The sequence below is a fragment of the Astatotilapia calliptera genome, chromosome 17 (assembly GCF_900246225.1).
Source record: "Astatotilapia calliptera chromosome 17, fAstCal1.2, whole genome shotgun sequence".
In the NCBI taxonomy this organism is placed as follows: domain Eukaryota; kingdom Metazoa; phylum Chordata; class Actinopteri; order Cichliformes; family Cichlidae; genus Astatotilapia; species Astatotilapia calliptera.
Window position 1 is genome coordinate 4,571,589 of NC_039318.1, and position 23,904 is coordinate 4,595,492.

The 23,904-nt window shown below is 40.1% G+C and overlaps 1 protein-coding gene across 5 annotated transcripts in view; it reads left to right on the plus strand.

The window, feature by feature from the left end:
• mast2 (microtubule associated serine/threonine kinase 2) overlaps positions 1–23,904 on the plus strand; it is a 140,496-nt gene that overhangs the window by 39,130 nt on the left and 77,462 nt on the right. Inside the window, exon 1 of one of the 5 annotated variants that reach the window (XM_026147110.1) lies at positions 5,036–7,240. The exons of the other annotated variants lie outside the window; for them this stretch is intronic. Coding sequence (XP_026002895.1) covers positions 7,202–7,240 — 39 coding nt within the window. The 5' untranslated portion in view covers positions 5,036–7,201. Of the gene's footprint in view, positions 1–5,035; positions 7,241–23,904 lie in introns of those variants that run through there. 5 annotated transcript variants of the gene reach the window in all.

Sequence of the window (23,904 nt, forward strand, 5' to 3'; positions counted from 1 at the left end):
GTAGGTAAAGATAACATGCAGTATCATTGGTTTTGTATTTTATCAGAAATGACGTAGGCTTCAGTGTAGCATTATGCTGGATGCTTCCTGCACTTCAATTACATTAACAAATACATTCAAACAATGTCCTGTTCTGTTTGGGATGAGGTAATTCAGTTTTGACAGTATCTTCCATCTCTGATGACGGAGAGGAAATTGAATTGTGTTTCCATCTCAGCTCCCCCTCCCTGCCTGCCTCCTCTGATCTGTTTTTCTTCTACATCTCTCCTTTTTGCTGTGAGGTTGGAAACTCTTCCTGGAATGAAATCCCTGTGTTAGTATTGAATTCTTTCTGTTTACTTGCAGCTTTTCTTTATCTTCCGATTAGAGCTAATGCACAGACTAAAAATGTCACCAACAGATTGATTAAAATATTCCAGTGTAAAAGTATGTGCAAAGAATAATTTAGCTTGTGTGTTGTTTTGTGTTACCTGCAATCTTGTAATCCTCCCTCATATGTCAACCTGCCTCATGTATCATCCTGTCTCTCTGTTATGAACTATTACATGAATTCGGGGCCATGCCAGACTCAAGTCTGCCTCAAACAGTAAAGCAACCCAGGACTTTAGTCCAGTACGACTCAGTAAAGCATCTTTCCTACTTTTACTGGATGTAAATGTAGGTTCCATTAAAGGGGCATGTTTCAATCTGCCAGACGTCTGAATGTCAGTCCTGGTGCTCTTCGAGTTGTACCTATTGCAAGAAATGATTGTGTGTTGTCTTGTTTTCGGACGAGCAGTATTATTGTGCAGAATATGGCTCGAGCCCTACAACTTTCAACAGTACTTCTCTGCAGCCTTTTTTTTTAATATATACAAACTCAAGATGGCAAATAGCCAGCGGTGTGTGCTGAAGGGTTTGGGAAAGATAAACAAGCAGGATTTCATGTGCTTTGATAAAATCTATTAAGAGAGAAGAGTTGTCCATTAATGTGACTGCTTGCATTCTGAAGTGGTACTGAGGGGAAAAGGGTAAATATAAGTTATGTTTTATGGGCAACAAAAGTGATGTCCCATCTGCTGGCACGAGGCACCCTTTGGTAGGATTGTCTGAGCGGTGACACCTGTCATTCAGGCGAATACAGCAATGAGTATTAGCGCCCTCGGGACTGGTAGAGATAGTACAGAGATGTGGCGACATGACTGTTTGCGTGCGAAGTGACCATTGTGTCACAGATAAATGGGTCCTTAGTGAAACTGCCGTATAGCACCAAACCACAACAACAGCAGCCTCAGGGCAGGTTATATTGTAAGGTAAAGGCTCTGCATTGAAAAAGGAACAGGATGGAACAGCATGTCTGTCTTTAGGAACTTATCATCTCTTTGAAACAGGGTGCAGTGTTTGTTGCTGTTTGTTGTGGCTTGACTGAACAGACATTAAACACACACACCATTGCGCATTGAGCCAGAGCTGCTGCAGTCGCCAGCAGTCTTTTGAACTGAGTTTGAACTTACACACATGCACACACCTACTTACATACATATAGATGCACGGCGATATCTTACGTCAGTGTAACCTTTTGACCTACTATAGCTGCACAGTACGCCAAAGCACATTTTGCATGAATAGAGATCAATTCAAAGCAGGATACAGAGAGAAGATTTGACTTGGCGAGCCCCTGATACTACAGTCCTAATCTGTGTGTCTGTGTGTGTGTGCATTTGGATTTTTGTATCATCAAGAGCTTGTTTCTCACTATGTCTTTACCCCTGACAGCAGACATAGTCAAGTTTAGCTTTAGCCCTTATCATGAGGACTGGAGTCTGGCTTCCTCTGCCCTTTATTGAGAGCCTTGAAATGACTGTAGAGTGTGACTGACAGAGAACAGAGCCTTCTGGATCTTATTTAGGATTATTAAATATTGTTTCCCTTGGGATTAGTGGTTGAATGTAAACATTCATATTGGAATCCTTTTAAAACATCTTTAGTTCTCTTGTTGCATTTACTGTAGCATAGAGAAAATGACAAATAACAAAAAATAAACATTCAGTTTAGATAATCTAAAAAAGAGCCAAGATAAAATTAAAATCCGTTTCAGATTCCTTATTGTCAGTGCACAGTTATCCAGTGATTAATAATCCAAACCCGAAACTGTTAATTGCACAAGTGACTCAAAAGCTGTAGCATTACACACAGATGGTCCTTGAGCCATGCTGGATCCACGCACAGCTACTCTGTGTTTCCCAGACGGCTTCATTTCTGTACTTCCTAATTATGTTATCTACCACTTTCTAGTCATACATTTCATTTAATCCAGTTTACAAAAGTTGAGACTTGAAGGGAAGACAGGCCACATTAGTCTTTGTCTTAATTTGTACTCTGTACCTCTACCCTAGTTCTCTCTATCCTCTCTTTCTTCTGCCCTTTCTCCCTCTCACAGTGTAAAGCCTTTTCAGGCTTACTCAGCATTTTCTTATCAATGCCCCGATGGGGACAAAGCTTTATGCAACGGCTGTGTGTCCACATCTTTCTTGCTCTTATTTCCCTCTCTTCGTTCGCTTTTTCTCTTTAGCTTTCATCTGCTTTCAGCATCAACACATTGTTCTATATAAACCATCTGCAAAAATCAAGAATAAGTCGACCAGTCACTCAGACTTCAGGAAACCCAAAAATGATGTCACCATCTCTCACAGCAAAACAAAGAAACCATGGTCATTACAGACGAGAATAAGCACAGAAAGAAAAGCGGACTGTTCAGCCGGATTTCTCTTACCTGGACCAAATGAACCACATCTCCATACGTAGAGCTATTAAGCCGCTGCAGCTGTGAACAGCTTTGTGTATGATAAAGAAGTGGTGCGTTGAAAGGCAAAGCTGGATTGAAAAGTGATTTCAGAGCTTTGTGGTTATGTAAGATCGCAGCTCTTTCAAGTGTGTGCATTTTAGTTGGTCTCTATTATTGTGGAAATTGCACCCTCTGCCTCCTGTCACTGATGGAGTTGAATAACACTGTGTTCACATTCTTCATCCTGTGCCAAACACCTTCATGTTTAATTTATTCAGACTGAGCTTTCTCCTGCTGTCCTGTCTGACACACACATCCAAATACACCGTCAGCACAATGCTCAAACAGAGCAGCATGCAACCTGTCTGCATAATGCAGACACACACACACAGAGCTGTCATCCTACTACTCATTTCATAGTTTTCATTTTCGGGCGGGGCTGTTGCATAGTGCTGTTTGATACCTTTCTCTACAGCTCTCTGTTAATGCTTTTATTTTTTCTATTAATCTTCCAATTGCTTGTTTCTTTAGGACTGTCCATTATCGCACTGGACAAATGTAGTATTGTGTTTATATAATTGTTGTGACTGATTTCCTGGCATTAACTTTATTTCCCCTGAAACTCATTTACTCCGACTGTTTTATTTCAGCGTGTCTGTATACACATGCATGACTCTGAGATATCCGTCAGGCTGCTGTCCAGACAGCCAGCCAGCTGGCTGCAGGACAGTTTGACTAATAGTAGACCAACCCATCAAGCAGCTGAATGAAGCAACACAAACAGGAGCTCTTTATCTCAGCTCCTTTATTATACAAAGAAGATGACCATCGTGTCTGGCACAACAGCCTGTATTCCAAACCCTCAACCAATTTAACACGAAATATCAGGTATCAATAACATGATTTCATATTGTCTGTTTATTGAGCCACATTGCAATGGCCCATTAACTTGACGACAACACAAATGTTGTTAAATCTTGTGTATTTGGTAGACAGATTTCTTTACAGTCAGCTGTGGCCCAGAGCTATTAGTCAGAACCTTCTGTTCAAAAATCTCTGAGGTTATACTGAAAACAGGTTCTTTAAAACAATCTTCCTAAACAGTGAACTCAATTTATAATTACGCAACTTCTAACTAATTTTCTGCACAGCCACACTGCATAGGTCACTGTTACACACTGGATTATGTTAGAAATATGGGCTCAAGGCAGATTTCCCAGTTTTCCAGTATCAAAATGTAATACTAATAAATGGGTAGGTACATACTGCTAAGTACTTAGTACTTATTATAGCTTTAATAATTCTAATTTGTGTCCTGAAGTATGATGTTGAAAGACACGTTGATCATGTCATCTTCATCATCATGATGAGTCTGGCATCTGGTTGGAAGGTGAAATACGATGTCCATGTTGTAGCTGATTTACAAAATGTTCCTGTGAGTTTGTGGGTGCTGGACGCAATGTTACGCTAAATCAGAGTATTATAGGGATAATGTAGTAGAAACAGGATAATAATAGGCATGTGTATCGTGCCTTTATTGCCCTTGACCTCTAACCTCACACTGGGTGTGAGTGTAGATGCCCACATGCTAGACTACTTTCATTTCAGTGTCTCTGTATGCGTTTTAATTTAAGCCAAGCTGCATTCAGTCCACTACACAAGCAGTCAGTCGGTGGGCTACTGTCCACCAGTCTTGTGGCTAAGTGAACATTCCTCTGTGTGGCCCCTTTGGCCTTTGCACTCACTAACACTGGGGCTTTGACCAGAGGATGGGGGCCCAGACAGGGCTGCTGGAGCTCAGTTTGATATGGATTACTCAGGGTCTGATCTCCCTCTACACACACAGCAGTGGCTGAACAGACGAATCTGTCCATGGTCAGTGTTGTGTTTGTGCTGTATACAGTATATATATGCATGCACCAGCAGACATATACTCTCTCTCTTCTGCTTGTTTTTTTTTTTTTTGCTTGGTTATTCAAACCATCCATTCATTCTCATTACCATTCTCTCATGTCTTTGTGAGTCATCAGTACATGGCTCTCTGTGGCGTGTAGGAGGACTCCAGACGCTCTGCCTTCCTACAGTTCAATCTATCCTTCCATCACTTTTTTGTCCCCATTCCTGTTTTTGTTTTTTTTTCGCTTCTTTGCATCTCTCTTGTTTGTGGAGGAGGATCACCAGTTAAAAATAGTGTTCTGGTGTCACTTACCAAAACCTGTCAAAACAAGATATATCCAGAAAAGGTAAACATTTTCAGATCTTTACAAGTGACAGTTATTGTAATCAATTTTTGATCCAGCTGATTGGCTGAACCTTTATTTTCTTTCTCTGAAAAGAAATTGAAAGTTTCCTTGGCTGTGTGTTTACATCCACCCTCTTTTCATCTTCATCTTAAAACACAAGGTAAAATACGTTTTTAACTCTTTTTATGTAATATTAAAGGGAAAAATGAGACACTTTGAAGCTTTATAAAGGCTCACTTACATGCTTTTGGTCATACCTCCAAGTTCTTGTAAGATGAGGAAAGCGGTGGCTGTAATACCAGCATCTTTAATGCCTATGGCTTTAAGCACAGGTGAACACAGGTGTATGTTTGCGTGTCCACATACTTTTACATACAAACCATCAGGGATAATATATTTTTTTTAAAATTAAAAAGAGAGTTGTGTGAAAAAGTGATCATCCAAAAGCTCTGATCAGTGCATTCATGATTAATTCATGTGTATAAAATAATGATGCATTAAGCACACATTGCTCTGTGTGTGCGTGTTGCAAGGTGCAAAGGCAGCATCTTGTTTTGGTTAGAACCAGGCGAGGTTATAGTGACGGATACACAGCGCACACGAGTGGAGAGGGAGGCGGAGCACTTGTCCCTGCTCCATTCATTGTGAGCAAAGCCTCTGTCTCCTGCTTGTGCCTGATAGGCCGTCTCTGCAGAGAGAGAGGGAGAGAAAGAGAGAGAGGTTGAGCTTGTGGAAAAAGAACAGAGGGAGGAGCTGGAGCATGTGAGCATACTGACACATCAGAGAGAGCAAAGAAAGGCAACAACAGAGGGGACGCAGAGATTTGAGGAACAGAAGACAAGAGAAGAGGAAGGAAGGAATCCTCTTGGAATCCTCATCTGTTCTTCTCAGAGACGGAAACGCTCATCCCTCCTGCCTTGTTCGTCCCCTTGTGTTACTACTCTCAGCTGATCTGGATCTCCTCCTCCCCACAGCCTTTTGGAGAAACACTGAAAACTGAAAGATGCAGGAGAAGGTGCAGGAGAGGACGGCAGAGATGAAGCGATGACTAACATGCATGATGGGGTTGTGTGTGTGTCTGCGAGACCCCTATGGCTTTAACTGTATGGAATCTGGCCCTTTTGGTTGGCATGGAGATGGATGCGAGGTGCCTTCTTGCTTAGTAAATCACTGCTAGCAAACAAACACTTTTTTTTAGTCTACACTCTGTGTCGTCTGGTGAGTCTAACAGCTTTGTGTCTTTCTTTTCTAATCTCAAGCCATAAAACTGATTGAGGAAAAGCAGGCTTTTCTCTAAACTCTGGATTGAGTGTCACTTAGCAGGTTGAGCACATAGGGCCTGTCAGTCCTGACTGATCCCTCCATAGAAAGAAACTCTGGAAGCCTGCTTGCCTGCTTGTGTTTTTGCAGTGATTTCGGGACCTTGTTACAGCTCAGCTCTAATTAAGCCAGAGGCAAGCAAGCTGGTGCCTTCCCATTTATGTTTTGCCTCCTTTCAGTCTCTTTTTCCCCTCCCTCTGTCCACCCCCTGAGGCCTCATCGTCATCATTAATTTCTATTGCAAGCTGCACATGAATAATGGAAGGAGCAGAGTTTCCTCTGGACTAGTGCCTTAGGGGTGGGAGGCAAACGGAGGAGGACAGATGAAGAGACTCGAGAGTCAGAAACCAGAAAAAAGGAGCTGAGCGCCTCACTGTACACTCTGGGAAACTGAGGGGTGTGTCCAGTGCTGAATAAATGAATGGAACATACAGGGAAGATACGGAGGATGAGCTTTCACCATTCTCTACAACAAGTTTGAATACACACAAAAGATAAAGAAATGGAAGAGATCAACATTAGACCAGTCTTCTGTGCTTTTATTTTCCCTCCACAGTTAGTATAACAGCCTTGGATTTTGTATATATATATCAATATATACACACACATATTTTTATTCACCTTATTGACTGAATCCCATCTATTTGGCACTGAAACCTGAAACCGATCACCTCAGTGACGTCTCAGAGAAAAAACAGGACTCTTAAAGCTTCTGATTGAAATGGAAAACGATGACAACCTGATGAGTAAAGCCTTGACGGACAGTAAAGAGGGGTGGAGGCTCTGATCTCACTACTTCCATGTGGACAGACTTCCTAGAAAGTGCCTGAACTTTGTTGCTTTGAAAACAAAAGATACCTAACCTCGCATTATCATGGATGACTCAAGTATTTTGAGACGCAGGGGCCTGCAGGTAGGCTTCTAGTGCTTTTTTTTTTTTGCTGTTTGTGTGTGCGTGTGTGCATTTTTTAACTTAAGACTGGAGCATATTATTTCTCTGTAGTTTGCAGAGATAAACTGTCCTGCACTGAAAGGAGAGGTTCAGAATACTTGAATATGCACAGTTTTGATGCTGCTGCATTCGTCAAACATGCACCCAAGCAGTCACGGAGACTGACCCTATCACATCACAATATACCATTATTTGTTCACACTCACTTAAACAGATGCGTAAACCATATCACCAGGCCTATCCAATTTCCCTCTGGTGGAAGTTGGTAAATGATGCAACAGCCTAGTGAACAACAACAAGCAATTGTGTATCATAGCACTCAGAATGTGGACAGCCTGTCAGGTTCATGTCACACCTTTAAATAATAACCATTTATAATTCAAGCAATTAATTTACGAAGGACTATATAAGAGTTTTGTTATCTTTTAGCTCCATGTTCTATTAGTAAGAACATCAGTCTAAAATCTAAACTACTAACTTTAAGGCTACAAATGTGAAATGGAATGAAAACTGATCCTGCTGCTACACCAGACAGTGTCTATCATCCATTTGAATGAATTTTAAAAACAAATTAATTCAGGTTACATAGAACTATGTAAAATCATGTAACATCCCTGCTTGTGTTGTCAAGCCCAATTGTGTATAGGTTCATTCTTCCACTACAAATTACCTTGTCAGTTTTACGGGTGGAGCATCTTGAGTGGTGATATCGATACAAATATCGATACTGCAGTAAATTAAAATACTTTGGGAAGACTATGAACAAAGAGGGCTTACCTCTTGCATCACCATCCTGAGATAACTTGAATTAAATTCAGTGCAAGCTAATTAGCTTGCGCTAATTCAGTGCAAGCTAATGGTCCAGTCACATGACTAAAAATAGGACAGTCCTGACATCTACAAGAAAAAATACATTGTTGGCTGCCTGGTGTTTGTATTACATTGAAGTCACTCTGGGACTGATTGCAGCTAGTGGTGACTAAATGCTTGCAGATAGTTTAAGGGGGGTTGCACACTTGTGACCATGTTTGATTGCAAGGCGATTGCACAGATTGGCTGATAGGAGGCAACCTTTCTGCAAACAGTTGCAGTCTTACGTGGACTGACTGCAGTCACTCTCAGAGTGAAGGTTTGCAAATAATTGCCTCATTTATAAAAGCAGACAGATTGCCAGCATGTTGCCATCAAGCTAAATGAGTCGTTCTCAATGAGTATAACTTGAGGGGACTCGACTCATCTGGTTGCCAGCTGGTTGCATTATCATTACGTTGCTATAGAACAGGAAGGTTTCTGAAGGCAAATGTAACAATTAAATGCACATTTGTGTTAAATGTGAATTTCTGGCTATGTAAACAACGACAGATATGTGATTTTCAACAACTTCAAAAACAACATTTTAAAAAATAGATTGATCCATTAAACCAAGATACATTTTTTTTTGTTTGCATTGTTTTTCCTTCCTTTCCCGCACACGGCTGAAAAGCTGAAAAAGAAGCTTGACAAATGTTGAGTCAGCAGATGGTGTCATCTACATCCTAAATCCGAGAGGCCAAGGACAAATGCACGTGTTAGAGACAGGTTTAGTCTAAGATTAGCTTTTCCTTCAGGTCTTGCCTTACACTGTTAGATTTCCAGGAGAAATGAGGACACAAGGTTCTGCACACAGTGGCGATGAAACGGTGTTCTAGTACTGTATTTATGGTGTTTAAATAGCTTTGTGTCGAGAGGAACTGGGGCTTGAATGAGGCCACCTTGTAAGGAGTGACAACCTGGATTTTCTTAGATTAACTCTGTTTTCCACGTCACAGCGTTGTAGTGTCAGGTCGCAGACAGCTTTTTAGTGCTTTTATTTGTGAACAACAGTTAATCGGTTAATTGAACACACTGCTAAAATGGTTTTGAATTATTGATTTAAAAACGGATTTTCTAAATAACACCAATGTCTAGACAGTCAGACACTGCACACAGTGTTATACTCAAACAACTACAACATCATTTACTACTCGAGTATTTCCATGTAGAGATCAATAACTAATACTGACACCGTTGTAATGTTGACAAATACTAATGAAACCATGTTCTCCCTCAGCACCAGTTAACCAGTTTTTATGCGCTCATGTTCACCAGAAATCGAGAGCTGATAGTTTGTGAGGTTCAATGTTTTAAAGCTTCATCCTTAAATCAGACATTTACTCTTTCACTGTTATGTCTCATCATGGGAAATGACAGGGTAACAATGGTGCTGTATGGTTGTCCTTAGGTGTTTGTTTTTTTTTGCCAAGCTGACAAACCGAAAACTGACAACTGCTCATTTGTTCATCTGGACACAGCAGCTCTGTCTGGGCTGGGTATATTTGTTGGAAGGGATGTTTACTCTCTGTAAATCTCTTTATGGCTAAGTGCCCACAGTTGGATACAAACCCTGTCGGCTGGACAGATTAAAAGCACAACCAGCTGCCATGAATTGCTAGACATGGACCCAAATGTAGACTAACCAGACTCACTGAACAAACTGAAAAAGCACCTTTATTTAAAAGGTGGATTATTAAAAACAACAGAGTCCATACAAAAAAAGAAACACAGGGAATTTAAACTGAATCCACAATACTAAACAACTGGCTGGGAGTATGTAGGATAATAGACAACGCAACAAAGGATGTGTGGAGCCTGGGGCTGTTTATATTAAATGACAAATTAGGGCTAATCAGGGGGATAGGGCACACCAGAGTGGAACAGGTAAGACAAATCAGGAAATACTGAGATAAAGGAAACAAAACAAAATAGTAGACAAAAGACTATCAAAATGAAACAGGAAGTAACACAAAACCCAGTGTTAATGACACCAGCAGTCCGAATCTGTGGCCCTTAGAGGCTGTAGTGTGTGTTTGCTCATTCTTTAATGGTACCAGTGCTGAAGCTAACATGTTAATTTGATTTGTGGTGCTGTAGGACATATAATTGGGTCATTACAATCAAAATCCTTTATCCGCTGAAAAGAAAGAATAATATCATGAAACACCATGCTTTTTTAGATATATTTATGAGTTGAAATTCTGGCCAAAGGTCAGTCATCTTTTAAAGCGATAAATATCTGGAGCTTTCTTTGAGACTATTAGGCAATTGGGTTTTAAAATGAACCATCATGGCTCAAAAGGTTGCTGAAAGGAACATTGTAGGCTTATAATGACACTGGAAGAAGTGTCAGGGTGGCCACTGAAAGGAAAGCATTTTAACAGCAAAGTTGTTTGTTGAAGTACATACTGGAATAAAGATGCGCGTTTTTTTTTCCACCATCAGAAAAATACAGAAGTTGAAGTTAAACTGGTGAAATAATAGTTCACAAACGATATCTAACAACAGTAACTTTGGTCTGTCTACAATCTGGTTTATTACTGTCAAATATTAGATTTTGGGATAATGATGATGATTTTACATTTTTATATTTATTGACATTTGTGAAGTTCTTTTTGGTATAGCAGTTTATCATGATTATGATTATTAGTAGTAGTAGTAGTAGTAGTAGTAGTAGTAGTAGTAGTAGTAGTAGTAGTAGTAGTAGTAGTAGTAGTAGTAGTAGTAGTAGTGGTGGTGGTGGTGGTGGTGGTGGTACAAGTAACATATCGGTCTTTAAATGTAACTGAATAGATGTAATGCAAAAGTGTATGAATAGTATTAAAACTAAAAATTTCCAGACAAATAGATGGATAGACTTGTCAACATCTTTAAGACTTTTCTTTGTAGGAACCTCAAAAACACACCAAAGGTTTGTGTGAGCAGTGTCCTTTTTCTGGCTTGTCCTTGAAACTTGTGAGGACACGTGTTCTCTTATTAGCTTCCCAGTCAGATAAGATATATAGCCTGAGGTCAGCAGTCGGCCTTTCATCAGGCCACTGTCAGCCTGACACTGTGAAGTAGTGTGATCTTTCAAACCCAAACACAGAGCACAGGTCACCTACTTGACTGCTGGGTTAGAGATAGTAAAAGAAAATGTGGTCGGGGTGAAAGGTCAAACAGATAGCTGTCATGTTAAGCTTAGTGGATCGAATCGGATCGGTATTCTATTCGCTGTCTTCTGGTGTCTCTGTGTTGTTTTCTAGGGTGAATATGTAGGAGTTGGTGAGCTATAGCCATTAATACAGCTGTCTTAAGTCTCTGCTTCAATAATACCAGCAAAGCCTTGTTGGTTTGCTGTACATATGGTTGTGGTAAAATGTGTGTATAACTTTCGGTGGGTTAAGTTTAACTGCACAATAAAAGTGCGTCTGCTCCTTTTGTTTGTGTTTATTATGAACATGTTTTATTTATCGCTCCACAGCTGTTGGGCTATAGGGTTGAGCTTGCCTCTACCCTGATCAGTGTAACGCATAATGCAAATTCTGTCTGTGTAGAATGACTATTTTGCCCCGTGTGCATGTGTTCTGTTGTCATTCGAGAAACAGGATTAGTTCTGCCATTCAGAACTCCAACAGCAGCAGACTGAAACAAAAGCCTGTCTGTCTCTGATTATGTCTTAAATTAAGAATCTTTATCATGGCTCTGTGCTGACATCAGCCTGTCTGAGCTCTAGGAAAGCAGCTCATATCAGCTGGTATCAGCTTCCATTCAAAATTGCTGTCGCATGAATTTAAAGACTGTTCTTCACCATAAGCTCTTCTTGTTCAGAAAAGACGGTATGGTGAAATTATATACCAGCTGGTTTCCTCTCGTAGGTTCAGCATCGAATAATTCAAAAGACAGAGAGCAAAACAATAGGTGGGTAATTTTGTAAGTTTCAATCCTATAAATTCCCCCAAATCACACCAACCGAGATCACAAAACCTTCTGTAGGCAGAATTATGACTGTAAAATATTTTTATGAATTATTTATAACTTTAAGTTACTCAATGTAAAATGTCTGTAAACCCAGAGTGACAACACACTGCAAACGCAGACAGTCTTTAAAAAGTACTGACTCACACTTATTTTGTATCTCAATGTCTTTTAAAAGGAAAGAATCACATCTAAAAACAGCCGTTATCATGATTCTTCTTAATCTCCACCCAGAAGATGTAAATTACACGAACAGATACCAGCTCCATGTGCATGAAGACACTTGTAAAGACAATGCATGCTAGTAAAGGTTTCTTGGATCTCTATGAAGGCTATTTTTAGTCATTACGTATTTTTTACTGTTGGCAATGTACACTAATATTTTTGGTACTCATTCATAGTCATTATTTATATGTAACAGGCCAAAACAATGTTGGTGGAATCTTTGTCCACCAAAGAGTTTTTAGTCAGAGGAGTACATGAGTTTTCAGAATTGTGATTTAATCCAGAAAACTCGTTATATCTCTGCTTTTGTCGTCAAATTCTTTTTTCTTTTGTCTCTTTACACGGTTTGACGATTTGTTTACTTTAAGGATACTTTATATACTTTGTTGGAGTCATTTCTGCATAATGCACAATTTGGGGGCCCATAATGGTGCTTAAGAACAATCTGGCAAGAGTTCAGTGTCTCATATAAATGAACGCTGCTACCTACAGTTGGGATTAATACAGGATTTTTTTTTCTTTTTTCTTCAGATTAGCTATACATTTTCTCTTATTTGCTTCTGTTGATTGTTCTGACTCGCTTGCTTTTACTGTTTTTTTAATCATACACTATGATGGTTGTGCCTCTCAAATCGATGGAGAGAATCTGTTGTTGCTTTCCTTTCCCAGCTGTGGATAATTTTACTTTTTGGCCAAAGAACAATCTCAAACTGAAATGTGTTGAGCAACTCTAGATAGGTGAGAATGTGAAACTGAGATTAAACAAATCAAGCAAAGGGAGATCAGGCTAATGGAGAGAAAAATCCAGCCAATTAAAAGTAAACAGACAAATCTCCTTTATGGATTAGGAGTTCTTAAGGGTGTTGGTTTCACTGGGAACAGAACAGTCTTACAAGAGCACCTCTGAGAGTGCTTGTGTGTTCTGCAATGGCTCGTCTGCAGGCTAATGAAAAAGCAGACAGGGACAGGAGGTCTCTGGCATGCAGGCGCTCGGTCAGCTGGTACGGTTTGAGGTTGAATTTGATCAAGGAGACCAATGAGGCAGCTTCACAGGTCAGCCAGGTATGATTCAGACATCTAGGATATTTTCCATGATGCTAATATGCCAGTGTTGAATAGCTACAACTCAGTGCCATTATTACGTGTGTGATATAAATATTAGAATATCCTTCCACTTGCTTTTTTCCTGAATGAAGTTAAAGCAGATAACCCTCTTAGTGCCAACTAACACTGACGTGTTATTGCTGGTTGTAGCGGCTTATTTTAATTCTTTCATTTAAAACATACTAGCAACAAACAAACTTACAGGTACAAAGATGGAAATGATTTGTAATGAATTTCAGCTGAACAAGAGTTGCTTCAAGTAGTTCGGGCATAAAAGCTTCAAGCAAATCTTGTATATGTTCTATACACTAATCACATTTTGTCTGAAAAGAACTATTTTGTAAAGCAACAATGTCCACCTGTTAACTATAATACAACATTTCCCTTTGACCAAAAAAACTTTGATAAATTAATTGATAGGGTTGAAGTCATATGATTTCAGTTAGTTAATATGAAATAAGTTCTTGATTTCCATCCTGAGGTCTGAGGAAATTTACAAGGTTTTTACACCAGTTTGTTGTTATCCAAGCACACATCAATTCCACTGGAATTATAGTAACATTTCGTCCCCGCTGTTGTTGATTTCCCCTCTCAGAATCTTTTTTATTCTTATGTTTTTCTGCTCTTGGTGGTAAATCGATATTGTACTCCTTTTAAGCAGAGCAGTAACTTGTGACCTTGCCTCACTGTGCTGTTGAAATCACTGCAGCTGCTATTTATCAGAAGCCCAGAAAATCAGACTGCAGCTGCTCCACGCTATCTGACAATCCTCAGAGCTGCTAATAGACTGCTCTGTGAGAAATCGAGTTCTGCCAGCTTCCTGTTGGTCTATCAATAAACCAGATATTCAGAGAAAGACATGTGGCAAAGAACATTTAATGCTGTGAGCATTTCATTTGTTATCAATGATGATACATTGTCCCATACTTAAATTACTATGGCAAATAAAGCAGACACATCTTAAATAATTTTCCTGGTTTGGACACCAAACAGAAAGCTCTCTGTGGACATGCATAAATTGCCACATAAATCTCCCAATTTAAGTTCTTGAGTGTTACAGTTAACAACTGATTGACATCATAATTATCAGTCATGCCCTGCAGTCGTGCTAGTTCCAAAACTCGTATCGGGAATTCTAAAATGTGACTTTAAATTAACCTTGATAGCTGCTTCCGGAACCTCCGGAGTTAAATGCCATGATGGTCATTAGCTAATGGGGCTATGTGCCAAGTAAGAAAAAGATTGCTTTAAAACTTAAAAATTCGTATGTTAGTTTCTGTTATAAGATGTTTCTGGGAAAAAAGATTATTGAATTGGACGACATGATGGGAGTTTTTCCCCCCACATAATGTCAAAACAACACAAAACAACCTATATATATATATATATATACAGAAACATATTAATTAATTACTTAAAATTAATTTAAAATCACAATTAACTTAAAGTTAGTAAGAATCTAAGATTATCAACCTTCTGTCTACATTGTAATGCAGTCTATTGTGTTGCATATAGTCTGTTCCTTACCTTCATTGTTCATCAACCACTGTGGTTTTCTCGCCTTTACCGTTCTCCTCCTCCTCCTCCTCCTCCTCCATGCCCTTCATCTTCCTTTTATCTGTCGTCCTGCGGGCATACACCTCTCAACATGATAAAAGCCAATGCCTGGAGGGTGGCAAGCCTGCTGCCATTCTGGTGTTGAAGTGCAACGACGGCACAGGGAGACAAGTGGGTGGGGAGGGGGGGGGGGGGGGGAAGAAATTGAAAGAGATGTAGAGCACTGTTTGACTTATTGTCTCATCCACAATCTCAGTTATGGAAGAGAAGGGAGCACAGTTCCATTTCTTTTGTTTGTGTCTAGAAAAAAAACATCAGACATGCTAAACTCTTAATATTTGAACAAAAGTGATTGGGTGTCAGGCACTTTGGGTCTCTCACCTCCCTAGCGGAGTGTGACTCATTAGCTGTCTGGCTTTTCTTTTCCCAACTTTACTAAAGTGAGGTTGTGTTTTATCCAACACTAAACTGCAATCTGTGCCGATCATTATATGTAAGCCATGGAATTTGCTGTGCAGTATAGCAGAGGAATTCTGTTTCAGATGAAACATTATCACATTATTTGGGTAGATTTTATTTAAAGTATTCCTTATTTGCCACAGTAACAAACTAATAAAGGTTATCTTATCTTAACCTCTTAGCACAGCTTGAACATTTCATTTATATTAATAACATGTTCATACGATTTTAGGTGCACTAGTGTCCTTTCTTTAAGGCATGTTTGACCTGTATTGGTGCTCCGTCTCAGTTGGTTATGCTGCCATTTTAACCTTCGTGAATTTTCTTTTTGCAAAGTAGTTTTTTTCCCCCTTCTCATATTTGTTTATGTAACCTCTGTGTTTTAGAATGCACCACAAATCTGGTATTTAATTACCCATGGCACATTGTGTCAGGCCAGCAGAAATACCCTGTTAGTCCCTGGGGTTGTGAGAGCAGATGGTGTTTGTGGACAATCAGCTGTTATTCCAACAGCTGATGCAGTTGTAATGATACCAGAAGGTCGACAGGGAAATTATTCCCAGACTTAGATATCTGGTGTGGAAGTTTCTCATCGCTGTCTTAATCAGATGTCTCCTTCTTGTCAAGTGTGGGTGGATTCAGATTTCAGCACACAGAGGCTTCTTGTCAGAAAATAATGTTGAATGCAAGGATTTGTGTACATGGGTGGTTAGGGAATGTGAATAGGTGGAAGCTTGTGGCATTGTTGAAGCTTTTTCTGTCTGAATTCCAGTCAGAAAGCTGTCACGTTCTCTTATATCTGCCAACCTCTGCTGTTTATTATAATCCTGTGTGCAGACGTAATACAGGAAAGCCTGAACAGACACAGACATACAACAAAAGGCCACACTGCCTCTGTCTAGACTCAAACTCACAGCCTTGGACTTGATTAGCATCTGAACATAAAAGGCATGTATCGCAAACACAGACACACATCAGCTCTTCTCCTACAAGAAATGCTACACTAATGTCTCTTTTGTTGACACTTCAAGGACACTGACTGACTTGTAGAGTGTGATAAACTGACAGGGACAGAACAAACACACAGTGCTTAAATAAGTCCAGCATCAGTCATCAAACCCATTCACTGTCACTTACATGTCAGATTGATCCATCCGAGGAACATCAGACTTCCTGAAGGAACAATGCAGAGCACTTTTCCATCTGGAGATGGGTCTTTATCAAGACACTTCTGTAAAGAGTTTACCCCTTATTCCATCCATTCATCCATCCATCCATCCCCACCTCCATCCCTCTGAGCTGCTTTTCTAGCTCAGGTTCACACTGAGGCTGGCACCTATTGTATCTATAATTTTAGTAATTAAATAATTAAATATCAATATTTAGTATTTATCAGTGTTTTTAAAGACATCTAATTATATACGATAAATTACTTGAAGTACTGCACATGGCTATATTACTGTACTACCATGAGACACATAGATAGCAGTTTTAATACTGACATTTCTATCAAATTTATACATAGTAGCTTTAATGTGTTGAATATGGCTCAGAGTTTACAGTTTGAGGCTACTTTGCGTCATGGAAAAATAAAAGCCCACTAATGAGGCACTGGGAGTACACATCAGCCCCAGCATCTGGATGTGAGAGCACACATTTCAAATATATACAAATAAAAAGTCGTAGGTATTTAGTATGTTTTGCTAACCCTCTGCTGAAGGTTTTGGGTTTTTTTCTTTTTCCTCTGTTATATTTTGATGAGAAGAAGCACCACTGCATTGCATTCTTTTCCTTCAAACATGCATATATCTGAATACTTGGAAATGGTAAGAGAAAGAGAATGAGCTCTGGCTTTGGACATTACTGCTAGTTGAGCAAACAGCTCATATAAATATAGCTTGAGACCACCGGGATCCTTTACCAAACTGAAGTGCTCTTTAGGAGATTCTGGGTCCTCTAGCACAAAAAAGTACAAGTTTGTAATAAGTGTGTTTGCATACAAATACCTTATACAGCATCCTCAGATGTGATATATGTATGCACATGTAGGCATCATATCCTGGTAGTTAGTCATTAAAAATGCAAAATACAGTTTTAAAACAATGTTGTCTTCTGGTTGCCAGCCTATGGACTGAGTTTTATTAGAAGTACAGTCCAAGACTGGTAGGCTAATTGCACTCAGCATCATCAGCATCCATTACTTACAAGTTGCAACAAAAGCTCAGTTTCTAGCACAACACAGACTCCAAAATTGGCTCGTTATAATGCTGATGAAGCAAAAAGTAATGTGGTTTCATATAGAATTTTGTTAGTGACTTTCATATACTGTTCTTGCACAGCGTGCATGACATGCTTGCTATATTGTATGCCGTACATACAATATAGCAATAAAACAGTGCAGGGCAGTGTGACATGACACCATGACTATGGTCAACGTCATTAATCATAGCCATTAAAAACAACTGGGTTTTTTTGAAGCTTCTTTAAATTTCATTCTTACTCTCCAAACTAAACCCAAAGTGAGTTCATGATTTAGCCCATAGGGTAACTGTTAGGTTAGGGTAACTGCATATATATGGGTGAATAGCCATGTTTCTGATGTTCCAGATAAACGCTATGTTGGGAATATGATTAAAATCAGAAGCGTTCATGTACAAATACTAAGTTTTGAGCTCCCTGTATGAACTGGACTTTTTCTTAAACTTTTAGATGTGTTGTGTAGCTGAATATGTAGCAGCCATGTGTTATACTTTAAGAGCCCGTTTGGGGATCAGGGCTTGTATAAATGTTCATTGAGCAGATATTGTAACACCACATTCAGCCCCAAGAACAGGTTAAACTGAGCTTAGTAGCCTTAGCTGGACTTTGACAGTTGGCTGGGTCTCTTGTTGTTTGTTCTGGAAGAAGAAGAGGATGGAATGAGGGAAAGCAGGAAGGAGAAGCTGAAACTATGAACACAAATTCTATTGTTTGTTTTTGATACCTAAAAGCAAGATTTTTTATTTTTTGTTCTCTAAATCTCCCTTCTTCTGCTTTGCTTTCAGACTTTTTTAAGTCTTTGTTTTGTAAGTGGCACTTTGTTCCTTTTTACAAATTGAAAGAAACAAAAAATAATAGATATAAGTCACCCTCGGTCTGGAGATCTGGAGCATAGATGCTTTTGAGAAAGGTGGGGAATCTACTTGGGAGGAACTTGTTAATGATCTAAAGGCAGTTGTGACCACAGTAACCACTGACGCACTATGCCCCAATAGACTGATACCTTGTGGCACCCACAAGGTCCCTGCACAAGAAGGCACATGTACAGGCCTGTCTTATGTTGACAATGAATATATTAATTATTTATAAAAGAGTTGGGAGAAAGTAATGTGGTCAGACGAAAACAAAATCAAAGTTCCTTATCATTACTCAACTTGCCATGTTTGGAGGAAGAAAATTGCTGTATGTGAACCAAAGAGCTTTGAGATTGTTTACCTACTGAAAAGCAGGACAACGTCACCACGTTGAGGGGCCAAGCGATGGAGCCCTATACTGTAAAATCTTGGATGAAAACCTCTTTCCCTCAGCCAGAAAACTAACCATGGGTCACATATGGGTCTTCCAGCATGATAATGACCCAAGACATACCATCAAGGCTACAAAGGAATGACTAAAGAAGAAGCACATTAAGGCCTTGCAATAGCCTAACTTTTAGCTGACCTACTAGTCTCCTGTAGAAAATCTGTGGAGTAAGCTGAAGCTTCATGTTGCCAAATGGTAGTTTGTAAAGTTCTCTGCAAAGTTCTAAGTCAGGGGTGTCGAACGCCAGGCCTCGAGGGCCGGTGTCCTGCAGGTTTTAGATAATACCCTGGGTCAACACACCTGAATCAAATGATTAGTTCATTACCAGGCTTCTGGAGAACATCAAGACGTGTTGAGGAGGTCATTTAGCCATTTAAATCAGCTGTGTTGGATCAAGGACACATCTAAAACCTGCAGGACACTGGCCCTCGAGGCCTGGAGTTCGACACCTGTGTTCTAAGTCATGATTTTCTTGGAAATTCAGGAGGGGATCAAATCATTATTTCTCCCACTGAATATGAACAAAATGCTGATTGTATAGACCTCATCTCATCTGCCTACACATATGTAAACCCTGAAGCACTCCCCTTTCTCCTCCTCCGACTCGTTGAGTCAATCTACATGGCTGCATTTAGCCAGCAGGCAGTAAACTTCAAGGAGTGTGAAATTGAATGTCTAGACACCACACTGTTCCTGCTTGTAAGACACAGCATCAGTTCCATTGCCTTAGGACGGTTTCTTTTCTTACACGAAATACTGAGCAACATTCAGACTTTGTGTGGCATGTAGAAAACAATAAACATTTATTTACATTTTGATTTATAAGAAACTTACACCTTCAGACAAACTTCTTTAAAGTGGTCTTTTTAACATTGGGCTCTTCCTCCTTAATTGCCTTTAGCTATACCTAATATTTTTCTAATTCCTTCACAGATCATTGGGTTTTCCTGGAAAACCCCTGGGTATGAAACGCATCAGATCTCAATGGGGAAAAATCATGCTGGATATCTATACTGATATCCTATACTGGGTAATGTGTTAGGAACAAGAAAATAAATATTATCAACCTAAAGAGGGCTGAATTCAAAGACACCCTAGAAGAAAATAATATGGCAGGGTAGTCCGGGCTCCATGGTGCCAGGCAGTGAGCACAGGGCTGACTAGACATCAGTCCACCCTCATGAAGTGTGTTTCTGATTGTTTGGTCAGAGATTTACACCTGCTGTAGGTCATTTTGTTGGGCTGTGGTAGTGCTCATCCTTTTCCTCCTTGCACTGGTATCTTGCAGAGGCAGATACCAGTCCTGATAGTTTAAGGACCTGCCACAACCCTGTCCAGCTCTCCTATAGTAACTAAAAGTCTCCTGGAACCTCCTCCATGCAGGAGACGCAACAATCCTTCTGGAAATACCACATATTGATGTGCCATCCTGGAGAAGTTGGACTGTCTATGCAACCTAAGTAGGGCACAGATATCACCTCATGCTAGCAGTAGTGAAACTAATGTTATGGCTGTAGCTCAGGAGGTAAGGTAGGAGGTAGGGCAGCTCAGCTACTAATTGCAAGGTTGGTGGTTCGATCTCTTGGTGCTCTAGTCTGCATTCCAGATATCCTTTGGCAATATACTAACCTCAAGATGTTCTCTGATGCATCCATTGGAGTATGAATGTGTGTGATGTTAGATAGAAAGCACTCCCATAAGGAAAAAACAGCTAGCTATCTTAAGAATTATATGTATTTGTTCTGAAATCAAAGCTAGCTGCTTTTAGCTGCTTTGCTTAATTGGATTTATAGATTCATACTCCCAAATGAGGGGAATCTAACTGGTGATGATAATTACTGAAGTCCTTAGTGGCTGAGTGCTCTCAAGTGTGCACTGATATTTGCTCATTCTTCAACCCCAATACTTATGCTTTCTTTACACCCTGACCCCTCACACACTGTAAGCAGATCAGCTGTAACAATGAGGACGACTTGTGAGCGGGGTTGCCAGAGAGCATATTGGAGGAAGAGAAGGGGGATGGTTTGGCAGAGAAAGAATGCTCGTGCAGACAGATCACATGTCACTCTTTCTTATTTCTGGTTCCCCTCCTGGGAATCATTTCCCTCTTTAGCTGCCCATCAAACTGTTCTTTGTCTCACTTTTTCAGTCTCATCTCACTATCTAATCGTTAGTCTCTCTCCTTCTGTGCCACTCTGTTCATTGTCATTTTCTTCCATTTTAATGAATCCCATTAAAGTCTTCATCAGTTCATTTTTTGTCCCGCTCTCTTGCTTCAGAATTTCATCATCCACCTTTTTGCACTTCCATCTCTTTGATCTGTCACTAGTCTTATTTGTTAGACTAGTGACTTATTTGTTGCGCCAAATCACAACAACCGTCGCCTCAAGGCGCTTTATATTGTAAGGTATATCCTACAATAATACATACAGAGAAAAACCCAATCATATGACCCCCCTGTGAGCAAGCACTTTGGCGACAGTGGGAAGGAAAAACTCCTTTTAACAGGAAGAAACCTCTGGCAGAACCAGGAAGAACTGTTTTGCGTGGTGCTTGGCATTTTATCTTATCATTGTGGTAAACAGCTGATTTGCCCTCTGGCCTGCAGTGCTTTTTAAAAATTCTTTATTTAGTGGAGACTCAAACAAAATTCTGTTGTGTATTCTAATTTTGCCGACACTGAAGTAACTTAAGGAGGACTTCTGTTGAACATGAAAGCAAATGGAGAACGTGACACATTTAGGGGTGTGATGAATACCGAAATGAAAGAAATTTAGCTTTGTAAAAAAACAAAGACAAATATGTAGCGATGTTCTTCCGAAATTTTTCTTTGACACATAAAGACAAACCTGACATGTTTTCTGGTAAGTGTTGAGGTTATTGTGTTACTAACGTTGTATTTGTGGCTTTTGCGGTGTGAGTTGGTGCCTTGGCTCTGTTACCCTCAGTGCAGGTGTTGTATTTTATGAAAATGTAATAATTTAGAGCTTGGAAAAACAGTTTCAGCCTGTACCATGGGTGTTGATCTGGTTGTGACAGCAGAGTGTTACTCTTCGTATATATATTGTATGATAGGCAAGAGTGAGTTTGCAGCAGAAAGACATAAATTGAAGTAGTTTTCAGCCAAATGAAGATGAAATTGCAGGCTGAGCAGCAGAGCACACTTGTCCAGGTTCTTCATAATAAAGTGAAACTGTAGACGTGAGCGAGGCCAGATCAGAGGGATGACAAGAGTAACAGACACAAGGTACATATGGAACACTTTATTTGTGTAACATGCGCTTGAGCACAGCCTGCTGCTTTAATGTATTCATACAAAGCAGAGAGAGGTTCGCACCAACATCATCTGAGTGCCCTGCTCAAATCTGGGTCACACACATCATAGCGAGGCAGCCTCACCTCCTTTTCAAAAACCACTTTTCACATTTTTGTGAAGCTGCTGCCTCCGTGCGCGTGGCTATGTCGGTTCTGTTATCACAAACAAGCTGCTGAGCTGCGTCAGATCGTGTGTGCATGCAGGAGAAGACAGAGGTAAAATCTCACCTATGTCAGTCAGGAAGAATTCCCATTACGCCGAGTCAACATCTGGACCTGTAGTGTCCAAACTACCTGCAGGAAGAGACGCTCATCCAAGTCATCAATTTAAAAACATGTTTACGAGAAAGCTGTTAATGAGCTGCTTTGATTATATAGGTAACCCAGTGAGATGATCTATGCATGCCAACAAGTCTTTGATTTTTTTATGTATCGTATACAATCTGGGCTTTATCTGCCTAAAATGGGGTGTAGGCTGGATAACTGTGTAAGAAAAAGACCTCTACTTGCTGTAAATAAAGCTTCAAGAGCTTTATAATGGCTTCTGCTTTATAATTTCATTATAATCAAAAGGTTTTATCAAACCATGTCACATACTGTTATAGATTGTTGGTTTAGGTCAAAGCCTTTATCTTTCTTTTTTCCCCTGTAAAAACAGATGTGGATAAGAAAACTTGAGGCCTACATACTTTGACGTCCTGTTAAGCATATGTCCATGTTTCTGTCTTTTTCTTTCTCTCGCACAGACACACAAACACACACTCTCAAATTCTGTGAATGCTGAATACGCAGTCCCAGTGCGGAGCAGCTCAGCTCAGCATGTTGAAACAGACACCAGACAACTCTTTGTTTTAATTGTTGTAGGGAAGCTTGTTTCCCATCCACCTGCCAATCTCTCTCTCTCTCATTCTCTCACTCTTTTTCTCTTTCTTTTTCAGGCATAGACACACACACACACACACACACACACACGCAACCCTTCCTCTCCCCTCCACTCTGCCACTCCCACTCTGTATTATCTGCAGATAAAAACCCTTCCAGTGAAGCATTGCAGATTCTATTTAAATGTGTAAATTCCAATTAGGATTAGCTTGTTTTCACTCCTGGTTCTGATAGTGACTTTAGCATCTCGCTGGAGGAAGCGATGGCTTACTGGAACTTACGATGAGCTGATGGAGCCAGATACGCGCTTTTCTGTGTGTGTGTGTGTGTGTGTGTGTGTGTGTGTGTGTGTGTGTGTGTGTGTGTGTGTGTGTGTGTGTGTGTGTGTGTGTGTGTGTGTGTGTGTGTGTGTGTACCAACATGCTTTCTAGATAACTGTACACTTCTGGACATCCGTTTGAGAGACCCCACAGCTGCATGAAGGCACATCCAGCAGTGTCACAGGAAGTGTGGAGAGCAATCTGATGAATGAATGGTGCAGCTGTAAGGAAACAGTAGCTGTAGAAATAGACGAGTTGATGTCCACTCGAATGCCAAATTAGAGCAGACAATAAATACCCTTGCTGTTCTTCTTCTTGGACATAATTTCTACTGTAATTTGGTTCTTGTTAATGAAGAGGCATCAGCCCTCTCTCTCATGTACCAGCCTGATG